This window comes from Ursus arctos, unplaced genomic scaffold, assembly GCF_023065955.2.
Source record: "Ursus arctos isolate Adak ecotype North America unplaced genomic scaffold, UrsArc2.0 scaffold_29, whole genome shotgun sequence".
NCBI lineage: Eukaryota > Metazoa > Chordata > Mammalia > Carnivora > Ursidae > Ursus > Ursus arctos.
The window spans coordinates 16,750,829-16,772,057 of NW_026622974.1; the positions used below are offsets into that span (position 1 = coordinate 16,750,829).

The 21,229-nt window shown below is 36.6% G+C and overlaps 1 protein-coding gene across 3 annotated transcripts in view; it reads left to right on the forward strand.

Moving 5' to 3' along the window:
- The window catches only part of ZNF451 (zinc finger protein 451), an 82,459-nt gene that overhangs the window by 47,642 nt on the left and 13,588 nt on the right, over positions 1–21,229 (forward strand). For all 3 annotated transcript variants that reach the window (XM_026507156.4, XM_057304005.1, XM_044387133.3), the window contains 6 exons: positions 4,021–4,174; positions 4,658–4,805; positions 5,599–7,208; positions 11,765–11,908; positions 13,046–13,176; positions 14,788–14,974. In XM_026507156.4, the coding sequence (XP_026362941.2) occupies positions 4,021–4,174; positions 4,658–4,805; positions 5,599–7,208; positions 11,765–11,908; positions 13,046–13,176; positions 14,788–14,974 (2,374 nt within the window). The remainder of the gene's footprint in view (positions 1–4,020; positions 4,175–4,657; positions 4,806–5,598; positions 7,209–11,764; positions 11,909–13,045; positions 13,177–14,787; positions 14,975–21,229) is intronic.

A 21,229-nucleotide genomic window follows, 5' to 3' on the forward strand; every position in this document is an offset into this window, starting at 1 on the left:
ACCTTGTCTCCAGAAAGTAAATTTATGATGTTTAGCCTTCTGGGAAGGATTATGGTAAAATAGAACAAAGGCTTTTATGTCAGATGTGGATTCTACTGTCACTTTTATTAGCTGTATGTACTCGGGAAGTTACTGAACATCTGTGAGCTTTATTCTTCGTCTCCAAAATGGAATTGTTATATGTACATGCAAGATTGATGAAAGCATAATACTGTATAAAGCACTTAGGACCTAACATAGCTCTCACTAAATTCTCCTTATTACATATTCTTTAGAGAGTCCATCACAAGAACTCTAAAGGAAAGTGGTATGCATTAGATTATAATTGCCTGTCTTAAATCAGCCAGAAGAGGTCACTAGATTATATACCTTTGAATTCTATTTTGTAAGGCTGGCATTCTTCAATGAAAGACTGCAATGATCAATCACAATTTGCATTTTTGCCTTGCTTCCCTCTTCTTTCCCTTTCATCTCCAATTTCTTCTGTCTGAGCCAGTGCTGCTTAAACTTTACACACTAATCACTTCGGTAATCTTGTTAAGATCTAAGTTCTTTTTTTTTTTTTTTTTTAAGATTTTATTTATTTATTGGACAGAGAGAAACACAGCGAGAGAGGGAACACCAGCAGGGGGAAGGGGAGAGGGAGAAGCAAGCTTCCTGCTGAGCAGGGATCCCGATGTGGGGCTTGATCCCAGAGCGCTGGGATCATGACCTGAGCCAAAGGCAAATGCTTAACGACTGAGCCACCCAGGTGCCCCAAGATATAAGTTCTTATACTGGATCTGAGGTGGGGCCTTAGATTGAAGATTCCTAACAAGCTCGTAGTTGATGCCAGTGCTGCTGGCCCTTAGGTCACGCTTTGAGTAACAAGCATCTAGTTGGTTTTGACATTAAAGCCATTAGTGGGTATATCACTAGATAGCTTCCTGCTCTTCTCCCTTTTTGGTGGTGGTGGAGGTGTGGAGGTGGTGGTGGAAGTGTGGAAGTGGTGGAGAACATATAGTAAGCTCCAATGTGCCTCAGTGTCACTTGTGGGTCAATAGGTACAACCACTCTTTCTCGTTCTGTTCCTAGGGCTATTCTATCATTGAAAGTGATTTTTCCCTCTTGTTAGCACATCCTCCCTACCCTAGGCAATCTGTAAACTACTTTCTGTCTCTATGGTTTTGCCTTTTTTGGACATTTCATATAAATGGAATCCTATAATATGTGGCCTTTTGTGACAAGATTCTTTCATTTACCATAATTTTGTCAAGGTTCATCCATGTTGTTGTTGTTTTTTAAAATATTTTATTTATTTATTTGAGGGAGAGTGAGAGAGAGTGAGAGCATGAGCAGGGGGAAGAGCAGAGGAGAAGCGGACTCCCCACTGAACAGGGAGCCTGAGGTGGGGCTCGATCCCAGAACCCTAAGATCATGACCTGAGCTGAAGGCAGATGCTTAACCAACTGAGCCACCCAGGTGCCCCAAGGTTCATCCATGTTGTAGCATATATCAGTACTTCATTCCTTTTTATTGTCAAGTAGTGGCCCACTGTTTGGAAATATGCCACTTTTTGTTTATCAGTTCATCAGTTGGTAGATACTTGGGTTATTTCTACTTTTGGGCTATTGTGAATAATGCTGCTAAAAATAAATGTACAAGGGGCATTTAGCCTTCCTAGTGGGTATGAGTTCATATCTTATTGTGGTTTAACTTTTTTTACATATACAAATGTGTATAGTGTATTTTATTTTAATGTAATCAGAAATATAATGGTAGAAAGGAATTGAGTACTTTAACTTATGAGACATCCTATTTCCCCTTCCTTCCCCTAGTTTGTACAAGGAAATATGCTATACTTTTGCAATAGGTATATTTCAATAAAATTTTATGTAGAATCACATTCTTGTTCTATTGAGCAAACACTTTAAACAGGCTTTATATTGAATCCATTTATGACTCACAATTGAACTAAAAATTATTTTGTTAGTGTTCTTCAAGTAAGGGACATTTGTATAAATTTTAGTGCTTTCATTTAGAACATTCTCATTGGAATGCAGAGTATCTTCTTGGATGTTGTCTTCTGTGTGATACAACATTAAAACAGGGTGGAGAGTAGTGGAAGGAGCATAAAATTTATAACCAACATATAAGGGTATGTTTGGCTGGTAGTTTTATCTCTTCTCAGGGTACTTGATTGGAGGGAAACCAAATTTTAGTTTTTTCATTTGTAAATAATGAAAACAGTACTTCATGGGATGATTAGATTTTGAACCCTAATGTGATACTTCACATGTGCTCAATATAAATGTAAATTTCTTATTCCTTCTGTTGCATCTCATAAGCACTACATATAGTTTTTTTTTTTTTCTTTAAGATTTATTTGTCAGAGAGAGGGCACAAGTAGGGGGAGCAGCAGGCAGAGGGAGAAACAGGCTGCCTGCTGAGCAAGGAGCCTGATGCGAGGCTCCATCCCAGGACCCTGGGATTGTGACCTGAGCCTAGGGCAGACGCTTAACCTACTGAGCCACCAGGCGTCCCACATACACTATTTCCATATCCCTAATGTTAATGATAACAAATTTAAGAAGACTCACTGCAACTTTTAAGGCTATTATTCTAAAGACCATTAACAAGATGTTAAATTATATTTATACATAAGCACACATACATATACATATAAATATACACTTAAATATTTTCAGTTTTGGGGCACCTCGTTGACTCAGTCAGTAGAGCATATGACTCTTGATCTTGGGGTCATGAATTCGAGCCCCGCATTGAGGGTAGAGTTTACTTTAAGAAGTATTTTTTTAAAATATTTTAGTTTTGAGATAGAGGAGCCTCTTAACCAAGGTTGGACGCTTTTCTAGACAGTAGAAAAGACATACCTGTTTGACTACATCAAAATTTTTTAATGACCACATACAAAATCAATAGATGTTTGAAAAATATTTGCAAAATGGAGCATGGCACAGTTAGTTTTGATAATGAAGAAAAGATACAAGTTGACCAGATGAGGAGAAAACAAAAACAATTGAAACATCAGGCAGAAGAATATGAATAAGCAATCCACAGAATATGGGACATCCACAGAATTATATGAATTAAGTGCTCAAACTCACTAGTAGGCAATAAAAATTAAAGTAACAATGAGTATCACAATATCTGTCAGACTGCAAAAATGAAAAAACGATCTATAGTAGCTATTGTGCCAGGTTCACTCAATGCTAGGGAATATGTAAATTGATAGAGCCTTTTTGAAAAACAGTCATACAGTATCCTTTAATATTCAAGTACTAAATAAACCTTTTAACCCAATAGGGCCACTCCGAATAATGAGAAAAACACACCTATAACTAAGGATATGTATTTAAGGATGGTTATAATACCATTGTTTATAGTAGCAAGGGGAGAAAAGCCTGGAAATGAATAGTTGACTAAGTCTTAGTAACTGGAGTAGTTTGCAGCCATTGAGAAGAATGAATTAGAGATATGCCAGTTGACTTTTAGGGATTTCCATTAGGTATTGTGGAATAAGGGAAACTAAGAGGCAGGGGAGTCTGTAAGATGACAGTATTTGGTAAAACAATGGCAGTCCCCTGCATATTTATTTCTATATATTTTTGTAAATTATTAAGCATGGAGACATTTATGGAAGAATACATAAACATAGGTTATATTGCAGAGTAGAGTGAATAAAGCAAAATGGAAGAAAAAGTATATGTGATATGAAAACATCCATTAACATAATATAGATGTATATATAAAAAAAAGGAAAAACATAGAAAGTAAATGTACTTGTATATTTATTGTCACAGAAAGGTGGTCAAGATTTGTTTTTAAGAAAATTTTTAATTTGCATATGAAACCTCTTTTATGATAAAAAATTCCATAGTTCATACTTAGGGAAGAAAAGTTTTTATGTTAAAACCTGATATAGAATATTCCAAATAAATAAGAAATTTTGAAAGTTGATTTTAAAAAATTGAATATTGATTTCAGTTGTCTATAATACAGCTTTGCCTTGTATTTTAGGAAGCTACAGATGATGAACATAAAAACAACCTTCTTCCTCAGATTATTCAGTGTTTTGCGTGTCCACATTGCTTCCTTCTTTTTAGCAGCAAGGATGAGTGTTTGAAGCATATGTCTGGAAAGAATCATTTCCATCAGAATTTTAAACTGGGTGGTATGTTAATACTCTCTTCTGAAAATTATTGAGCTACTTTAATCTTTGCTGATTTACCATGCTTCTCAGATAACTCTTGAGAAAACTTATCCTCACATTAGATTGAAAACATGAAAGTGAAAGATGGTCTTCATTTTTCTTTTTCAAAAAAGATTCTCCATATTGATCTGCAGCTAACAGTAAGGTTTACTTACTTTGAAGAATGAAGAGAAACTTGGGAAGAAAATATTTATTTAGGATGATGTTTTTATATATCCATAATATCTGGGAAGTTGGGTGTTACTCTGCATATGAGACTCAGATTTTGAGCATGAGTTCAGCATCTTTTGTACTTAAGGCTAGAAAATTACTTCCCTTAGATTTTTATCACATAAATAACAATCTTTTACTTATGCCAGCCAGTGCTGAGAAAGGCAAAGGGATGGAAGGTTGGGTTGCTATCTACTTAAATCTTTGCAAGTTATAGTTTATTTTGTCTTTCAGATGACCAGGGAATAGCACATCCAATATCATTTCCATCTTTTGCAAAGAAACTTCTGATCTCTCTGTGCAAAGATGTCCCATTTCAAGTTAAGTGTGTGGCCTGCCACCAGACACTACGTTCCCACATGGAGCTCACTGCCCATTTCAGGTTTGTACAGGGTTAGTTGTGTTGTAAGGGAATCCTGCCCAAGTAGCTCTTTGCCAGAGGGAGGATTCAACAAATACTTTTCTGTTCCGTGTTTCTCTGCTTTTAAAATGAGAATGTACATTAGTCTGGAAATTAATTCTATTTAGCATAATGAGAGAAATTAAAGGTGTGGAATAAGTGGATATATTGATATTGCTGTGAATGTAAAATGAACTAACAGTTCTAGGTGTATTTTTCTCGGTGTGTTATGTGAGTAGTGTATATATAGGGGAGGAGCGGGTTAAAGTAGAAGCTTGGCTTTAAGTCAGCCAGAATGGAAAGTATATACATATGAAAAGATTAAATTTCTGTGAAAGGCCTAATTTATCAAATAATCATTGGCTTTACAATGGAAATTATCAAGCAACGTACAGTCACCCAGCTTCAGTAGTCATCAACACATGGCAGTCATGTTTTCATTTATATTGTCACCCCATGCAAGTTGTTATTTCAGAGTAAATCATGTCATTCTATCTGTAAATACTTCAATATGTAACTATAAATGGTAAGGACTCTTTTTTTTAATCCTAAAATGCTGTTATCACACCTTTAAAAACTGGTATTTTTAATAGCATCAAAAACTAGTCAGTTATCAAATTTTCCTGATTATTTCGCAAAGTTTTTTATTTTGCATTTGATTTGTTGAAATCATAATCCAAACAAAGTCTGTACATTGTTTATAATTCCTGTAGAAAGCAGAGTTACTGTATTTAGAAAGTACTTACAAAAGAGTTTATTTTTTTATCCAATTTAGAGTTCGTTGTCGAAATGCTGGTCCTGTAGCTATAGCTGAGAAGAGCATTGCCCAAGTTGCAGAAAAATTCCTATTAAAAGGTTACTGTCCAAATTGCAACCAAGTCTATATGGATGAAAACAGTACCCGAAATCACAAGCAGAATTCAGGGCACAAAGTCCGAGTCATTACCTCAATGGAAGAATCAGTCTTACTTTATTGCCACAGCAGTGAAGGGAACAAACCTTCTTCTGACTTGCATCTCTTGCTAGATCAATCAAAATTTTCATCACTTAAAAGAACTATGTCTGTTCAAGAATCTAGCTCACAAGATTACACCACTGTTCCAAAAAAGAAGATGAGTTTAGAAGGTAGAAACCACGAAGGTACGGTTTGTGTTCAGAAAGAAAAGTCAGTTGTAAAAACTTGGTTTTGTGAATGTCATCAACGATTCCCAAGTGAAGACGCAGTGGAAAAGCATGTTTTCTCAGCAAACACGATGTGTTATAAGTGTGTGGTCTGTGGAAAGGTGTGTGAAGATTCAGGGGTCATCCGTTTACATATGAGCCGGATTCATGGAGGGGCACATTTAAATAACTTTCTTTTCTGGTGTCGGACATGCAAAAAGGAAATAATGAGAAAAGAGGCTATCATGGCACACGTGACTGAATTTCATAATGGACACAGGTATTTTTATGAGACGGATGAGGTAGAAGGTGAAACGTTGCCATCATCTTCTGCAACACTGGTGAGGAATGTGACTGCTAAGAATCCTTCTTCAGCTATTACTGTTATTGATCATTCTCCAGCAAACAGTCCTCCAAGGGGTAAATGGCAGTGCCGAATTTGTGAAGATATGTTTGATTCCCAGGAATGTGTAAAACAACATTGCATGTCTTTAGCAAGTCACCAGTTTCATAGATATAGCTGTGCCCATTGCAAAAAGACTTTTCACAAGATAGAAACACTATACCGCCATTGCCAAGATGAGCATAACAATGAAATAAAGGTTAAATACTTCTGTGGGCTTTGTGATCTTATCTTTAATGTGGAAGAAGCATTTTTAAGTCATTATAAGGAGCACCACAGCATAGATTATGTGTTTGTGCCTGAAAAAACTGAAACTTCAATTAAAACTGAGAATGATTTTCCAGTAATAGAGACCAGTAACTTGTTAACCTGTGGTTGCCATGAGAGTTACATCTGTAAAGTCAACAGAAAGGAAGATTATAGTAGATGTCTCCAAACCATGTTGGATAAAGGTAAACTGTGGTTTCGCTGCAGCTTGTGTTCAGCAACAGCACAAAGTGTAGCCGACATTAATACTCATATCCATCAAGTGCACAAAGAAGAAAACAGTGAAGAGGAAGAGGAGCAGCAGTATGTGATCAAGTGTGGCACCTGCACTAAAGCATTTCATGATCCTGAGAGTGCTCAGCAGCACTTCCATAGAAAACATTGCTTTTTACGGAAACCCAGTGTGGCTCATTTTGGATCTGAGAAAACAAGCCCGTACAAGTTTGCTGCCAGTGCCTCACATACAGAGAGAAAACTGAAACAGACAGTAAGCCATCCAAAAAATTCAGACATGGAGAAAGGAGCTGAGAATGACCTAAGCTGTCAGAATATAGGTATGGCTTTACAACTCTAATATCTGTGCAAATTTCACGTTGATAGAGAAACATACATGTATTGTAGCTGTCATTTTCGTGAAGGCTAATAATGATTCAGTTTGGAAGTAAGAAACATGGTAGGATGATGAGTTAATTACCATAGTGTGTACACTTTTTAGGGATGTGTATTCCTAAACACTAATAAATATTAATATTTAAATATTCATTCAACTACTCTAAACTTAAGGGAACAAAGAGTATATATTAGCTTTTTTTTTTTTAATTTTATTTATTTATTTGACCGACAGCAAGAGAGGGAACATAAGCAGGGGGAGTGGGAGAGGGAGAGGCAGGCTTCCCACTGAGCAGGGAGCCTCATGCAGGGCTCGATCCCAGGACCCTGGGATCTGGACCTGAGCCGAAGGCAGACACTTAATGACTGAGCCACCCAGCCACCCCGAATATATATTAGCTTTAAACAGTATGTGTTTCTTTGTTTTTGTTTTTGTTTTTTTAATTTTTACAGAGAGGGAGACAGCCAGTGAGAGAGGGAACACAAGCAGGGGGAATGGGAGAGGAAGAAGCAGGCTCCTAGTGGAGAAGCCTGATGTGGGGCTCAATCCCAGATTGCTGGGATCATGCCCTGAGCCGAAGGCAGACGCTTAACAGCTGCGCCACCTAGGCGCCCCTAAACAATATGTGTTTAAGATAACATTTTCTTTTACAAAAAGCATGGGAATTTTGAGAGATGATGGAAATTGATAGTTTCTGAAAGTCAGATTTGAAAGTTATCCTGAACATTTAGATTCTTATCATTTAGATTTAGGTTCATTAAAAAGATAAATCAAGTGAATTCTTTTTGTTTCTATTTTGACTTTATTCTTTTGTTGATGTTGGCTGATTCTTTGTTTTATTTAAAAAAATTTTTTTTATTCCAGTGTAGTTATCATATTAGTTTCAGGTGTATAATATTAGTGATTCGCCAATTCTATGTAGTCGTCAGTGCTCATTATGATAAAGTGTAGTCTTAAGTCCTTCACCTATTTCATCCATCCCCCCATCCACCGCCCCTCTGGTAATCACCAATTCTCTATATGTAAGAATCTGGTTTTTTGTCTTTTTTTTCCCTTTATTTCTTAAAATCCACATGAGTGAAATTCTATGGTATTTGTCTATCTAGCATTATACCGGCTAGATCCATCCGTGTTGTTGCAAATGCTAAGATTTCATTCCTTTTTATGGCTGAGAATATTCTCTCTGCGTGTATGTGTATACACACACACACAAACACACACACACATTTAACAAGAGATGTGTATATCTTTTTGAATTAGTATTTTCATATTCTTTGATTAACTACCCAGGAGTAGAATGACTGGATTATATGGTATTTCTATTTTTAATTTTTCAAGGAACCTCCATATTGTTTTCCACAGTGGCTGCACCAGTTTATATTCCCACCAACAGTGTATAAATGTTCCTTTTCCTTTTCCTCCACATCCTCCTATTTTGGCCTTATTCGATAAGTATGAGAAATCTTAAAGATCACGTCAGAATTTGTATATTTTTGTTATGATTTTCTTGGAAGCAAAACCATTACTTAGAGTTAAAATAGCAAATAGAAGTAGAGTTACAGGGGCGCCTGGGTGGCTCAGTGGGTTAGATGTCCACCTTTGACTCAAGTCATGATCCCAGGGTCCTGGGATCAAGCCACGCATTGGGCTCCCTGCTCAGTGGGGAGCCTGCTCTCCCTCTCTCTCTGCCTGCCTCTCCCCCTGTCTCTGTCTCTCTCTCTCATATAAATAAATGAAATCTTTAAAAAAAAAAGAGAGAGAAGAGTTACAAGTGGTAGCAAGAAACCGGGGAGAAAATTGAGGTATAGATTACTTTGTACTTACTCTAGACTTTATTTCTTGCACCGTGTGATAAGACTAAGTCAGTCTAGAAGAGTACAATGTTTTTATTTTGTTTAGAAGTATAATTTTAAATGTATATTCTTTTAAATAGATATTAGCTCTTGGTAAATTATACAATATATAGTGGGGACAATGAGGATATATGGAAATTTTGGCTAAAATGTTTTTTAGAAAGAGAGGGAGAAAGAGAAACTCAAGCAAACTCCAGAGTGAGCACAGAGCCTGACTCAGGGCTTGATCTCATGACCCTGAGATCACGACCTGAGCCGAAACCAAGAGTCAGATGCTTAACCAACTGTGCCATCCAGGTGCCCCTAAAATTTTTTTATAAACTATTGAATTTATACATCCTTGCTCTATAACATGTGTAGATCTCAGTATCATCTTTAGGCATGGCATTGTCTATGTAAGAAATGATTACACGACCTAGTACTGACCCATTCAGCTCTACTTCAGACAGTAAAGCAGTGGTCACACTGTTTTTATGTTCTCTTGTGTTTTTCTTTTGTTTTTCCAATTACTTTTTGGGACTTTATGTTGGTCTGTGTTTGATAGATGATTATAGTATCTAAATCTAGTTACTAAGAATTAAAAAAAATTTTTTTTAAGTAATTTCTACACCCGTGTGGCTCAAACTCATGACCCCAAGATCAGGAGTCACATGTTCCACAAGCTGAGCTAGCCAGGGGCCCCAGCAATTACTAAGAATTTTAAGAAAAGATAAAAGAAGATGGGTAGCATGGAAATGGGAGAGGATGGCAGTAGTATATTTGAGGGGGTCTCTATTAGGTAGAGTTAAAACCTAGTCTTTTTTTTTTTTTTTAAGATTTTATTTATTTATTTATTTATTTTTTAATTTTTTAAGATTTTATTTATTTATTTGACAGAGAGAGAGATAGCCAGCGAGAGGGGGAACACAAGCAGGGGGAGTGGGAGAGGAAGAAGCAGGTTCCCAGCAGAGCAGGGAGCCCGATGCGGGGCTCGATCCCAGGACCCTGGGATCAACCTAGTCATTTTAAAAAATAATTTAAAATATTAAGGTTTGCATTGCTAACCACTAGAAACTTCAAGGTCTTATGAAGCTAGAAAAGTATGAAAGAAGTGAAGGTATGGAGAACAAGAGTTGGAAAATGGTGGAAGAGGAAAGAACCTAAGAGAACCAAGAGAAAGATGTTTATGGTAGGAGGTGCTGGTGTGCTACCAGGACCTCTTATACACCACTTTATGGTAGCAGGGTTGTAGGTAATTTCATTTCTTCTGTCTAGGGTTTTTAACATAGCTAACAGGTTACCAATAAATCAGTCTAGATTGGGAAAAGAGCAAACTTCTGTTGGGGGGAGAAGTTCTTAACAGATAACCTTAAAATTTTATTCTGATGGATGGTACAAGTTTTTGGTTATTTAGCCTCAAAACTTGGTCTTCTAATACACAACTAATGAATCATCGAGCCTTACATCGGAAACCGGGGATGTACTGTATGGTGACTAACATAATATAATAAAAAATCATTAAAAAAAAAAAAGAAAAGAAATATTACCTAAAAAAAACAAAACAAAACAAAACTTGGTCTTCTAGTTACTCCAGTACATTTTTTTTTTAAGATTTTATTTATTTATTTGTCAGAGAGCACAAGCAGGGGGAGCAGTAGGTAGAGAGAGAAGCAGCCTCCCTGCCAAGCAAGGAGCCCAATGAGGGATTCGATCCCAGGACTCTGGGATCATGACCTGAGCTGAAGGCAGATGTTTAACCGACTGAGCCACCCAGGTGTCTCTCCAGTATATTATTTTTTTAAAATTCCTTGTATAAATTACTTTTAAAGAAAGCCTTAACTATAATGCGTTTGGTAATGATGGGAGCAGTTTTGGAGGTAACAGAAGCTATAATGATTTTGGCAATTACAACCAATCAATCTTGAAATTTTGGACCCATGAAAGAAGGAAATTTTGGAGGCAGAAGCTCTGGCCCCTGTGGTGGTGGAGGCCAATACTTTGCCAAACAACAAAACCACGGTGGCTGTAGTGGTTCCAGCAGCAGCAGTAGCGATGGTGGTGGCAGAAAGTTTTAATTACTAACAGGAAACAAAGTTTAGCAGGAGAGAAGAGCCAGAGGAGTGACAGGGAAGCTTCATGTTAACAACAGATTTGTGAACTCAACCAAACATAGCGATGGCGGGGCCTAGCTGCTACAAAGAAGACATGTTTTAGACAATACTCAACGTGCATGGGCAAAAAACTTGAGGACTGTAGTTGTGACTAATTGTGTAACAGGTTATTTTAGTTTCTGTTCTATGGAAAGTGTAAAGCATTCCAACAAAGGATTTTAATACAGATTTTTTTTTTTTTTACACCCATGCTGCTGATTGCTAAATGTGATAGTCTGATCGTGATGCTGAAAAATTTAGAAAAAGAAAGGCAGGCTTTAGGGTCAATGGCATGTATATATAGAAAGAATAATAAAGTTTTTGAAATGTTCAGAATATTTTTTATCTGGTGTTTAAGTATACTGTGTCATGTACAAGTTTGGACTTAATGAAAAGGTTTAGAAAATAATATTCAAGATTAACATTTTTGTATATTCTATATATCTTTTAAACTTGAGGAATTAAAATGGTTTTAGCTAATTCTTACCAAATTCAGGTTAATGTTTCTCTCTTCTCAGATGAAGAAGTCATTGAGCTTCCAGATTTGGATTATCTGCGAACCATGACTCATATAGTCTTTGTAGACTTTGATAACTGGTCAAACTTTTTTGGTCATCTACCAGGCCATCTTAACCAAGGAACATTTATTTGGGGTTTTCAAGGTATGGTTGATAAGGAAAACATTTGAGATGATACCCTGTCCTCTTTTTTCCATTTGAATATGTTTCATGTTAAAAGGACTGCTCTTGAACCTTCTTGATTAGAACATACAAACATGAATAGAATTCCTCTTTTTTCCATTAGAATATGTTTCACTTTAAAATGACTGCTCTAGAACCTTTTTGACCAGAACATGCAAACATAATTAGAATATTGTCACTTCGCGTTGTAGCTGCTCTGCTAGAATATTTTTCTTTTTAAATTTCTCTGTGGTAAATGTTAACTCTCTTTGGTGACCTAAAGTTTGTGGATCTTTAGATACTACATCTAAACACATGCAGATGTTTATTCAACACCTGCGGTGTCCCAGGTACTGTGCTTGGTATTAATCCATGCTTACTGATTATTATATTTATCTCCTTTTTAAAATATAAGGAAGTATGCTGAGAAGTTTATTTTTTTCCAGAGTTAGCTTTTGAACTTGGTTGGGCCTCACGGCTACAGAACTAGTATGATTTTCACGGTGCCATAACTGCCTCTTCAGTTCATCCTTACTGTTCATTCCTCTAAATATCTCTTCACAAACCATTGACCAAACAGAGAGAGAGACTTCTTTGATTTACAGAAGGTTAGTATAGTGAACATCCAATAAACTTCATGTTTGATAGGGAACAACATACAAAGAGGAGGATTGGATTTAAGATAGAAATGTACTGACCTGGAGAAAGTTATCCAGTACAGTCTTTTGGTAAAGTTAGCTTTGTTGATTGCCCATAATTTCTATCCACTGAGTAGCCTTGACATATTTGTGAATAAACCACTAACATTTTATAGAATTACACCATTGAGAGACTTTTCACACACATTACTTTTGATTGTCACTAGCATACCTATGTGTTTCCAGATGAATAGGCAGATTGAAGAAAGTCGGCCTATTTTGCCAAGATTGTAAAGCAACAAAATGGTGATACCCATACCAGAATTGAGTTCTGCATTCTAATCTAGTGTACCTACCCTCTAGAAAGATTTTTCTCTAGTATGTGTTTTTTTGTGATTGAGCTTTCATTTGTATCTAGTGTTCTGTTCTTTTTTTTTTTTTTCTGTTTGACTATCATTTATGTCTTTTCTAAAAATAATAGGAGGAAACACCAATTGGAAGCCTCCACTCAACTGTAAGATTTATAATTACCTGAACAGGATTGGATGCTTCTTCCTTCACCCTCGTTGTAGTAAAAGAAAAGATGCTGCTGATTTTGCCATATGTATGCATGTGAGTGATTATTTTATTCAAAATCTAATGTGAATCTAGGACCCATTTGGAATTTCTTTTCCGCTTGGATCGTAATGACACTACAGAGCATGCTTCAGTGCTGTATTTCTGTATAAAACATTTTGCATCAGGTTCTATTTACGACTAATGAGGGCAAGGGCCCATATCATACTTATTTACTGCTTTTCCCCAATTCCCAGCAGACTGTCAGCTACTCATTGTAGACCCTTAACTAATGATCAAGAGATGACATTGTACTTGATGTATGCTAAGATACTTTCACTTTTAACATCTCTGAAACTGGGAGGCACTTTAACTAAAATCACCATTGGCCTAGATGAGATTTGCATTTGCTTCTGTCTGTCAGTCTGCCAGTCACCTAGAGAAGCTGCCAGTCACCTAGAGAAGCTACCAACCTGAGACCCATTTTAAATTAAATTCTCTGCTTATGGATTTACCGATAGCATGAATTTACTCTACAACTTTGTTTTTTGGGTATTTTTGTGTGTGTTTTTTGAAGTAAGTTAGTTTGTTTGTTTAGAGAGTGGGGAGAGGCAAGGCCAGAGGGAGGGAGAAAAAATCTTAAGCAGGCTCCATGTCCAGCCTGGAGCCCAACACACGGCCCCGTCTCACAACCCTGAGGTCCTGACCTGAGCCAAAATCACGAGTTGGACCCTCAACCAACTGAGCCACCCAGGCACCCCTTAAATTTTTTGGTTTTTTTAATTTAAGTAATCTGTACACCCAACGTGGGGCTCGAACTCATGACTCTGAGACCAAGAATCACATACTCTACCAACTGTGCCAGCCAGGCGCCCCTCTGTGCAAACTTGCTGGCTGCTGCTTACATTTTATTTTATTTATTTTTTATTTTTTTTAAAGATTTTATTTATTTATTTGACAGAGATAGAGACAGCCAGCGAGAAAGGGAACACAAGCAGGGGGAGTGGGAGAGGAAGAAGCAGGCTCATAGCGGAGGAGCCTGATGTGGGGCTCGATCCCATAACACCGGGATCACGCCCTGAGCCGAAGGCAGACGCTTACCCCTGTGCCACCCAGGCGTCCCTGCTGCTTACATTTTAAACTATAAGACATTTCCTCTTCCATTTATTCAGTGCTAAGATTGAGTTATGCAAATTACCTTTCTTACCCTCTCTCTGCGGCAGATTTATTTCTTATTTACCCTTAAATTAAGTGTGTAGCCCCTTATAGCATTCCAGCTTTATGTGACTTCTTTTGGCTTTTTTCTTTCTTTCTTTCTTGGTGGCACGTAAAATATCTGATAATTGATGGCATTTTACATTTGATTAAACGTGGCCTATTTTATTTGTAAAGGAGATCTTTATATCATACTTTGGCAGGAGCTAGAAAACAAGCTAAATATACCTTTCTAGGGGTGCCTGGCTGGCTCAGTCAGTGGAGCATGCAACTCTTGATATCAGGGTTAAGTTTGAGCCCCACATTGGGTATAGAGATTCATTTTAAAAAGTAGTAAAATCTTAAATAAATAAATACACTTTTCTAAATATGTGGTTATTCTGAAATAGATGTAACTTAATTTAAACCTCAAGTACTGATTTTTGTCAACATACGCATTTTGTTTCAACTTAGGCTGGCCGTCTAGATGAACAACTACCCAAGCAAATTCCTTTCACCATCCTCTCGGGAGATCAAGGTTTTCTGGAGCTAGAGAATCAATTTAAGAAGACTCAGAGGCCAGCACATATACTAAATCCTCACCATTTAGAGGGAGATATGATGTGTGCCTTGTTAAATAGCATATCTGATACCACCAAAGGTACGCAGCTGCAGTCACAGTGCAAACCGCCCAAGAGGAGGAGACTTCACTGCTGAGCGAAACCAATAAACTGCTGTCCACTAGTGAACTATTGGCTGCTCACTAAAGCATCATGCTCTCATACTTCTGTCTTACTTATTTTTTCCTTTTCTCTCATTCTTTTAGTGTTTTAGAATTTTCTGGAGCTGTTTCTGATCTATTAGATAAAATCTGTATTCATATGTATAAAATATATATTCATGATTTGAAATAAGCACAGTTTTGCAAAGCGCAGAATCCAGGTTTTCACCGTGTTTCTAAAATACCAAATTTATCTTCAGTTTTTCAGAAAGCTAATTGCTTATAGGTTAAACCAGAAAGCAATAAATAATAATATGGCAAGAAAAAAAAAGACAATTTTAGGAGGTTGACAGGGACAAAAATGAAGCCCTGAGAGAGCTTTAATTCCTTAGAAGGGGTAGGTACTTCCTGTCCTATTCCCAGGACTTATACTCTCTTCTCTGACTTTCTGATATTGTTCAGTGAAGGGGTGTGCTTATGTTCAGTTTCACTAAGAAGTGTTTAAGAAAGGATGTAATTCTAGGGATTTAGAAGAGGTTTTTTTTGTAATTTCTGAAATATGTGCAGAAGAACAAAATTTTAAATATCCTAATGGTTTGCAGCCATGGCTAAGATTTGAAGACACTAATGAATGACCTCAATGAAAAACTATTTTTGGCATTTTTACTATATGCTGTAAGTTTTTCAACTTTCCTCCTAGCTGTTTTTTTTTTTTTCCAGCATTTTTGGAGCCACATTTCCATTGAAAACCCATTCTGAAGAATTTTGCTCTCATCACTGAATTACAGTATATGAATTTACTTTCTCAAAGTTAGGAATCATTAATCTACTAGCCCAACTCTGCTCTTTAAAGGAAAATCAACTCTGTTTTGCGTATTTATGTCATGTCTTAGTACTGAATTTTATCTTCCTATTCTGTAATTTTTGTTTACATCTATTTGCTTTTCTTTTCTTTGGTTGCTGTTTTTTTTTTTTTAATCTCTTTTTCTTTTATTCTTTTGCCATCCTGTCCTCAGTCCTTAACAACATGTACTTAATATCCTGTAAAATACTTGGATTTTTATCTTTGGCACCCAAGGCCAGCCCTTTTTCCTTCTCCTATGCTTCTGCTTTGGGGAACATCTCTTCTATAATTTTCACTGTAAAACCTGTTATGGATTTGCTTCTCTTACCAACTTTACGTGGTATGAAAGCTGCATAAAGTAGGTCTGCGTGGGTATGTTAGGGTTGGAGGTAAGATATAGGTTATTGTTACACACTGATTGTTCCCCTCTGAGTACCCCTATGTGCTAGGTGTTTTTTTAATCATTCGTTCATATTCAGTGCTCTTTTTTTTTTTTTAATTTTTATTTAATTTTATTTATTTATTTGACAGAGAGAGAGAAACAGCCAGTGAGAAAGGGAACACAAGCAGGGGGAGTGGGAGAGGAAGAAGCAGGCTTCCAGCAGAGGAGCCTGACGTGGGGCTCCATCCCAGGACCCTGGGATCACGCCCTGAGCTGAAGGCAGACGCTTAAGGACTGAGCCACCCAGGCGCCCCATATTCAGTGCTCTTTTGAATTTACTGCTCTTTGGGGACACCTGTGTACTCTGAATTTTTGTAAAATGCAGAGATCGTACAGTGCATAAAGAAGGCTGTGGGCTTTGGTCTGAGTGCTAACCTTGCTGTTTCCTTGCTGTGTGACTTCAGGCAAGTTACTCAACTTTTTCTGACCCTCACTTTTTGTATTTATGAAGTCATAGAACTAGTGATATGTGTAAAGTATCTAGCACAGCATATAAAGTACTATGAGTGCTCAATAAATAGCAACTATTTTTATTATTACTACCGTAAGAAGAAAATATGATTCCTAGCCACTACTTTTTTTTCCCCTTAGTTTTTCTTTACTGTAGTTTTTATTGTGGTAAAATATACAGAACATAAGATTTACCATCTTAACCATTCTGAAGTATGTACTTCAATGATGTCACCTACATTTACATTTTGTACAGCCATCACCATCATCTATTTTCAGAGCTCTTTTTATCTTGCAAAACTGAAACTTTATACCCATTAAACAGTAATTCCCTACTTTTTCCCAACCCCTGAAAAACACCGTTCTACAGTATTTTGACTAAGTACTTCATATAAGTGAAATCATACAGCATTTGTCTTTTTGTGGCTGGCCTGCTTCACTTTGCAGAATGTCCTCAGGTTTCATCCGTGTTATAGCAAAGATCAGAATGCCCTTCCTTTTTAAAAGCTGAATAATAATGTATGTATCCATTGTATGTATAGACTTTATTTTGCTTATTCACTTATCCATCAACGAATACTTGCATTGTATCCATGTTTTTAGCTATCGTGAATAATGCTATTAACATAGATCTATAAATATCTCTTCAAGACCCTGCTTTTATTTTGAGTATATACTCAGAAGTGGAATAGCTGGATCATAAGCTAGTTCTGTTTTTAATTTTTTGAGAAATTTCCATACTGTTTTCCATAGCAACTATATCATTTTCCATCCCTGCCAAGAGTGTATAAGGGTTCCAGTTTTTCTACATCTTTGCTAATACTTGTTATTTTCCAGGTTTTGTTTGGTTTTGATGATAGCCATCCTAATGGGTGTGGAGTGGTATCTCATTGTGATTTTCATTTCCATTTCCCTAATGATTAGTGATGTTGAGCATCTTTTCATGTGCTATAGCACTACATTTTAAAAGTAATGAGAATTATTAAAACTAAGTGGCCAGAGATGTGTACAGTCCTTAAATCGTGTTTCATTTAGACCCAGATTTGAAGATGCTTTTGTAACTAATTCTAAAATTCAAAAAAGCAAGTTATACTGAATCACAGTATGTTCAGATTCAGTTTAAGACAATTATTTTTTCTTTATGAAAGACTTAAAGACATCAAATTGCCTAGTAGTGAACTTTGTAATGGGAAAATCAAAGAACAGTCCTTGGATAACTTTATTCCATCACCTTTCCTAATAAATGGCTTTGTAAGTAGTAGAATAATAGTATTTGTTTAAAAAAATGATATTTGATATATATTGGGACTTAGAAAATTTCTCAGTGTTCACAAATACCATAATTCTTCTCGGGCCTTTAGGTACTCTTGTTTACTGTAAGAATGCCAGGATAACTCCTTCCTTCTCGCTTATTAGCACAGTGTTCCTATCTTCAGATTTGACAACCAGACAGTTTCTTAAGGCAATGTGGTTTTGGGGCGGGAATCAGTGGACCTTTTTGAGAATCTGACAAAAGCTTTCTATGCTTTTTTCCTCAAAAATGAACATGTATATACAATATCACTTGCAATTTCAGGGGATTTGTGTTCTCAAGGCTCCTAGTTACCAACCATACCACAAAACTCTCTTTAGGATATGACAAATGTTCATGCTGTAAGTAACATCCAGTGAGAAGTTCTCTTATATTTATCATTGATTTAGAGATAGTCTGCTCATTTTTCAGTTTTTTTTAAATCTCCACCATAGCATAGACAAATGATAAAAGTTTGAGCCTCTTATTTCTTTCTAACTTTTCAGAAATTTTCCATTATTAGGACCAGAAAGTGATACTAGACTGGAGCTTCCAGTATAAACAAGGAAGACTGTTGAATAGTGTCATGAGAATCAGTTCTTATGTGATACCTTATTTTTAGTCTTTGCCAGTTTTTCAGTTAATTGAAGGTTTTTTCAGGAGGTACTTATCTCAGTAAAAATAAAGATATTCGGAGTGGCTGATTCCGAATATGAATGTGCGGTCAGTTGGCCATAAGGTATTACTTTTTTGCTTGGCATGGAGGGAACAGCTAAGTAGCTTTGCTACTGGTACTTTCTTAGATCTCTAACGTAGGGTAAGTCATTTACTTTTTGCAGCAAAGTAAGCCTTTAGACTAAGTTGGAGATTTGAATATGTCATGGCTTTTGCCCTATAAATTTTCTCTCCTTCTAAGCATCAGGATTCCAGCACGAGCATTTTGATTACAGCTATAATAAATGTATAAATCCCTTTAGAGATATTTTAAAACATCTATTAATTTGTCCTTAATTGACACCTTTGGTCCCTTGTACTTCATCAGTTCTGTTTTAGAGTGTACTCCTCATTGTTTTAAAACTTGGCAAGATACATTAATCTTTTCTAGTAATTCTAATCAGAGGAGCCAGGTAGACTTTCTCTTTTTTTTGGACCTTTTACATTTTATTCACAAATACATGTTCATTCTAACCAGAGAGTCATAATCCAGAGATGCGGATATAACTTGTCACTTAAATGTTTTAAAAAAGAGGGGCGCCCGAGTGGCTCAGTTGGTTGAGCTACCAACTCTTGGTTTTGGCTCAGGTCATAATCTCAGGATCATGGCAACCAGCCCCAAGTTGGCTCCATGCTAAGTGCAGAGTCTGCTTGTCGTTCTCCCCCCTCCTCTTGCTCCTTCCCTTCTGTTCCTGGCCCTCCCCCACCCCCCCACCTCCTCTCCCACCCTCTCTCCCTCTTCTTAAATAAATAAATAAAATCTTTGAATGTTTTAAAGAAGAGAAAGAGGGGGTGTGCCTGGGTGGCTCAGTTGGTTAAGCATCTGGCTTGATTTCAGCTCAGGTCTTGATCTCAGGGTCATGATTTTAGGCCCTGCATTGGGCTCCACATTGGGTGCAGAATCTACTTTAAAAAAAAATTTAAAAATAAAGGGAACTTTTTTTTTTTTTAAGAGAGGGAGGGGGAAGAGACAGAGGGAGAGAGAAAATCTTAAGCAGACTCCCAAGCCCAGCACTGAGCCCGAGGTGAGGCAGGACTCCAACGCACAACCCTAACATGACCTGAGCCAAAATCAACAGTTAGATGCTTAACCGACTGAGCCACCCAGACTCCCTAAAAGGGAACTAATCTTTATTGAAGACATATCATGTGCCAGCAACAGTGCTATCTACTTTTTATATTTGTAGCATTTGAAGATATTTAAACACATGTTTAAAGAATAACTTCCACATGTTATTTCTCTCTGCAACACCTTGAGGTAGGATGTGTTAGATTATCCCATTTCATAGATGAGGGAGCAGAGGTCCAGAAAGGTTAAAATAAGCTACCTGCAAGTATTTTTCTCTTTATCAGTATCTTCTGCTAAGGCTGGGGCTTTTACTGACACAAATGTCTGGTTTTATGATGTAGAGAATTCAGTGTGAATCATTGACTCTAACATTTCCTTGAAAGATAAAGATAATGAGAGACTTTGCTGCAGTGTAATGACATTGCAGAGTTTGTGTAAAGATACCAAATATAAGAGTTTTGTTTTGTTTTGTTTTGTTTTAATAGGAAGATGCATGGGAGGGGCAGAAAATATTTGATTCTAGGTTCTGATACTGCTGATTATGTTAAACACGGCTAAGGAAAGTGAGCAGCACTATTAAATTCCCTTTCGTCTCATAATTAAACAAAGAAGCCCCTATGTCAGCCCCACTTTTCTGTGACTGAATTTCTACATTTTTTACTATATCATTGGTGACAATTGCTTATATAACAAATTCTGTGGGCTCTAAAATATAACAGAACTTGACCAGATCTTGTAACTTAGTTGAAGAACATTGACTTGATTTATGTAAAATTTTCTTTTTAAAAACACAGTTTTGTGTGTTCAGTTGCTTATAGTTCTTTAGTGTTAAACATCTTCCTTGCAGTTTTATGTAAAGAATTAATATACCTAGAATATTTTTTAAGTATCGCAAGGATGAACTTGAACAGAGGCTATTATGAATTAGTGAATTCAAACTGAAAACAGATTTTACTGTGCTTTAAGATAATTTTTTTTGACTCTGAACACCACAGGACCTCGGACTTTGTCATATCTGTTTACTTTATGTCTTCATTTTGGAATGAAAGGGTGGAAGGAAGCATTAGGTATGGTTGGTATCTATAGAGCCGTACCAATTACACAAATTTTTAAAGCCATCTAATATTGAACATAAAAGTTCACCTTATGCTGTGCAAATGCGGCTGACTGAAGTAGCATCATGCTCTATCCAGGAGGCATTATATAAAATAATTGTTGAACTTAATTCTAAAAGTCTGCCTGACTGTTGTTTCTTCAGCCTATTAATGAGACATCTATAGGTTGTTGCTTTGGGCACTATCCTAAAAATCTGTATGATATAATTCTTTTTAAGGTAATGAAAATAGGAGAGAATATTCATGATTTTCTCTGCTCTACGGGGGTGC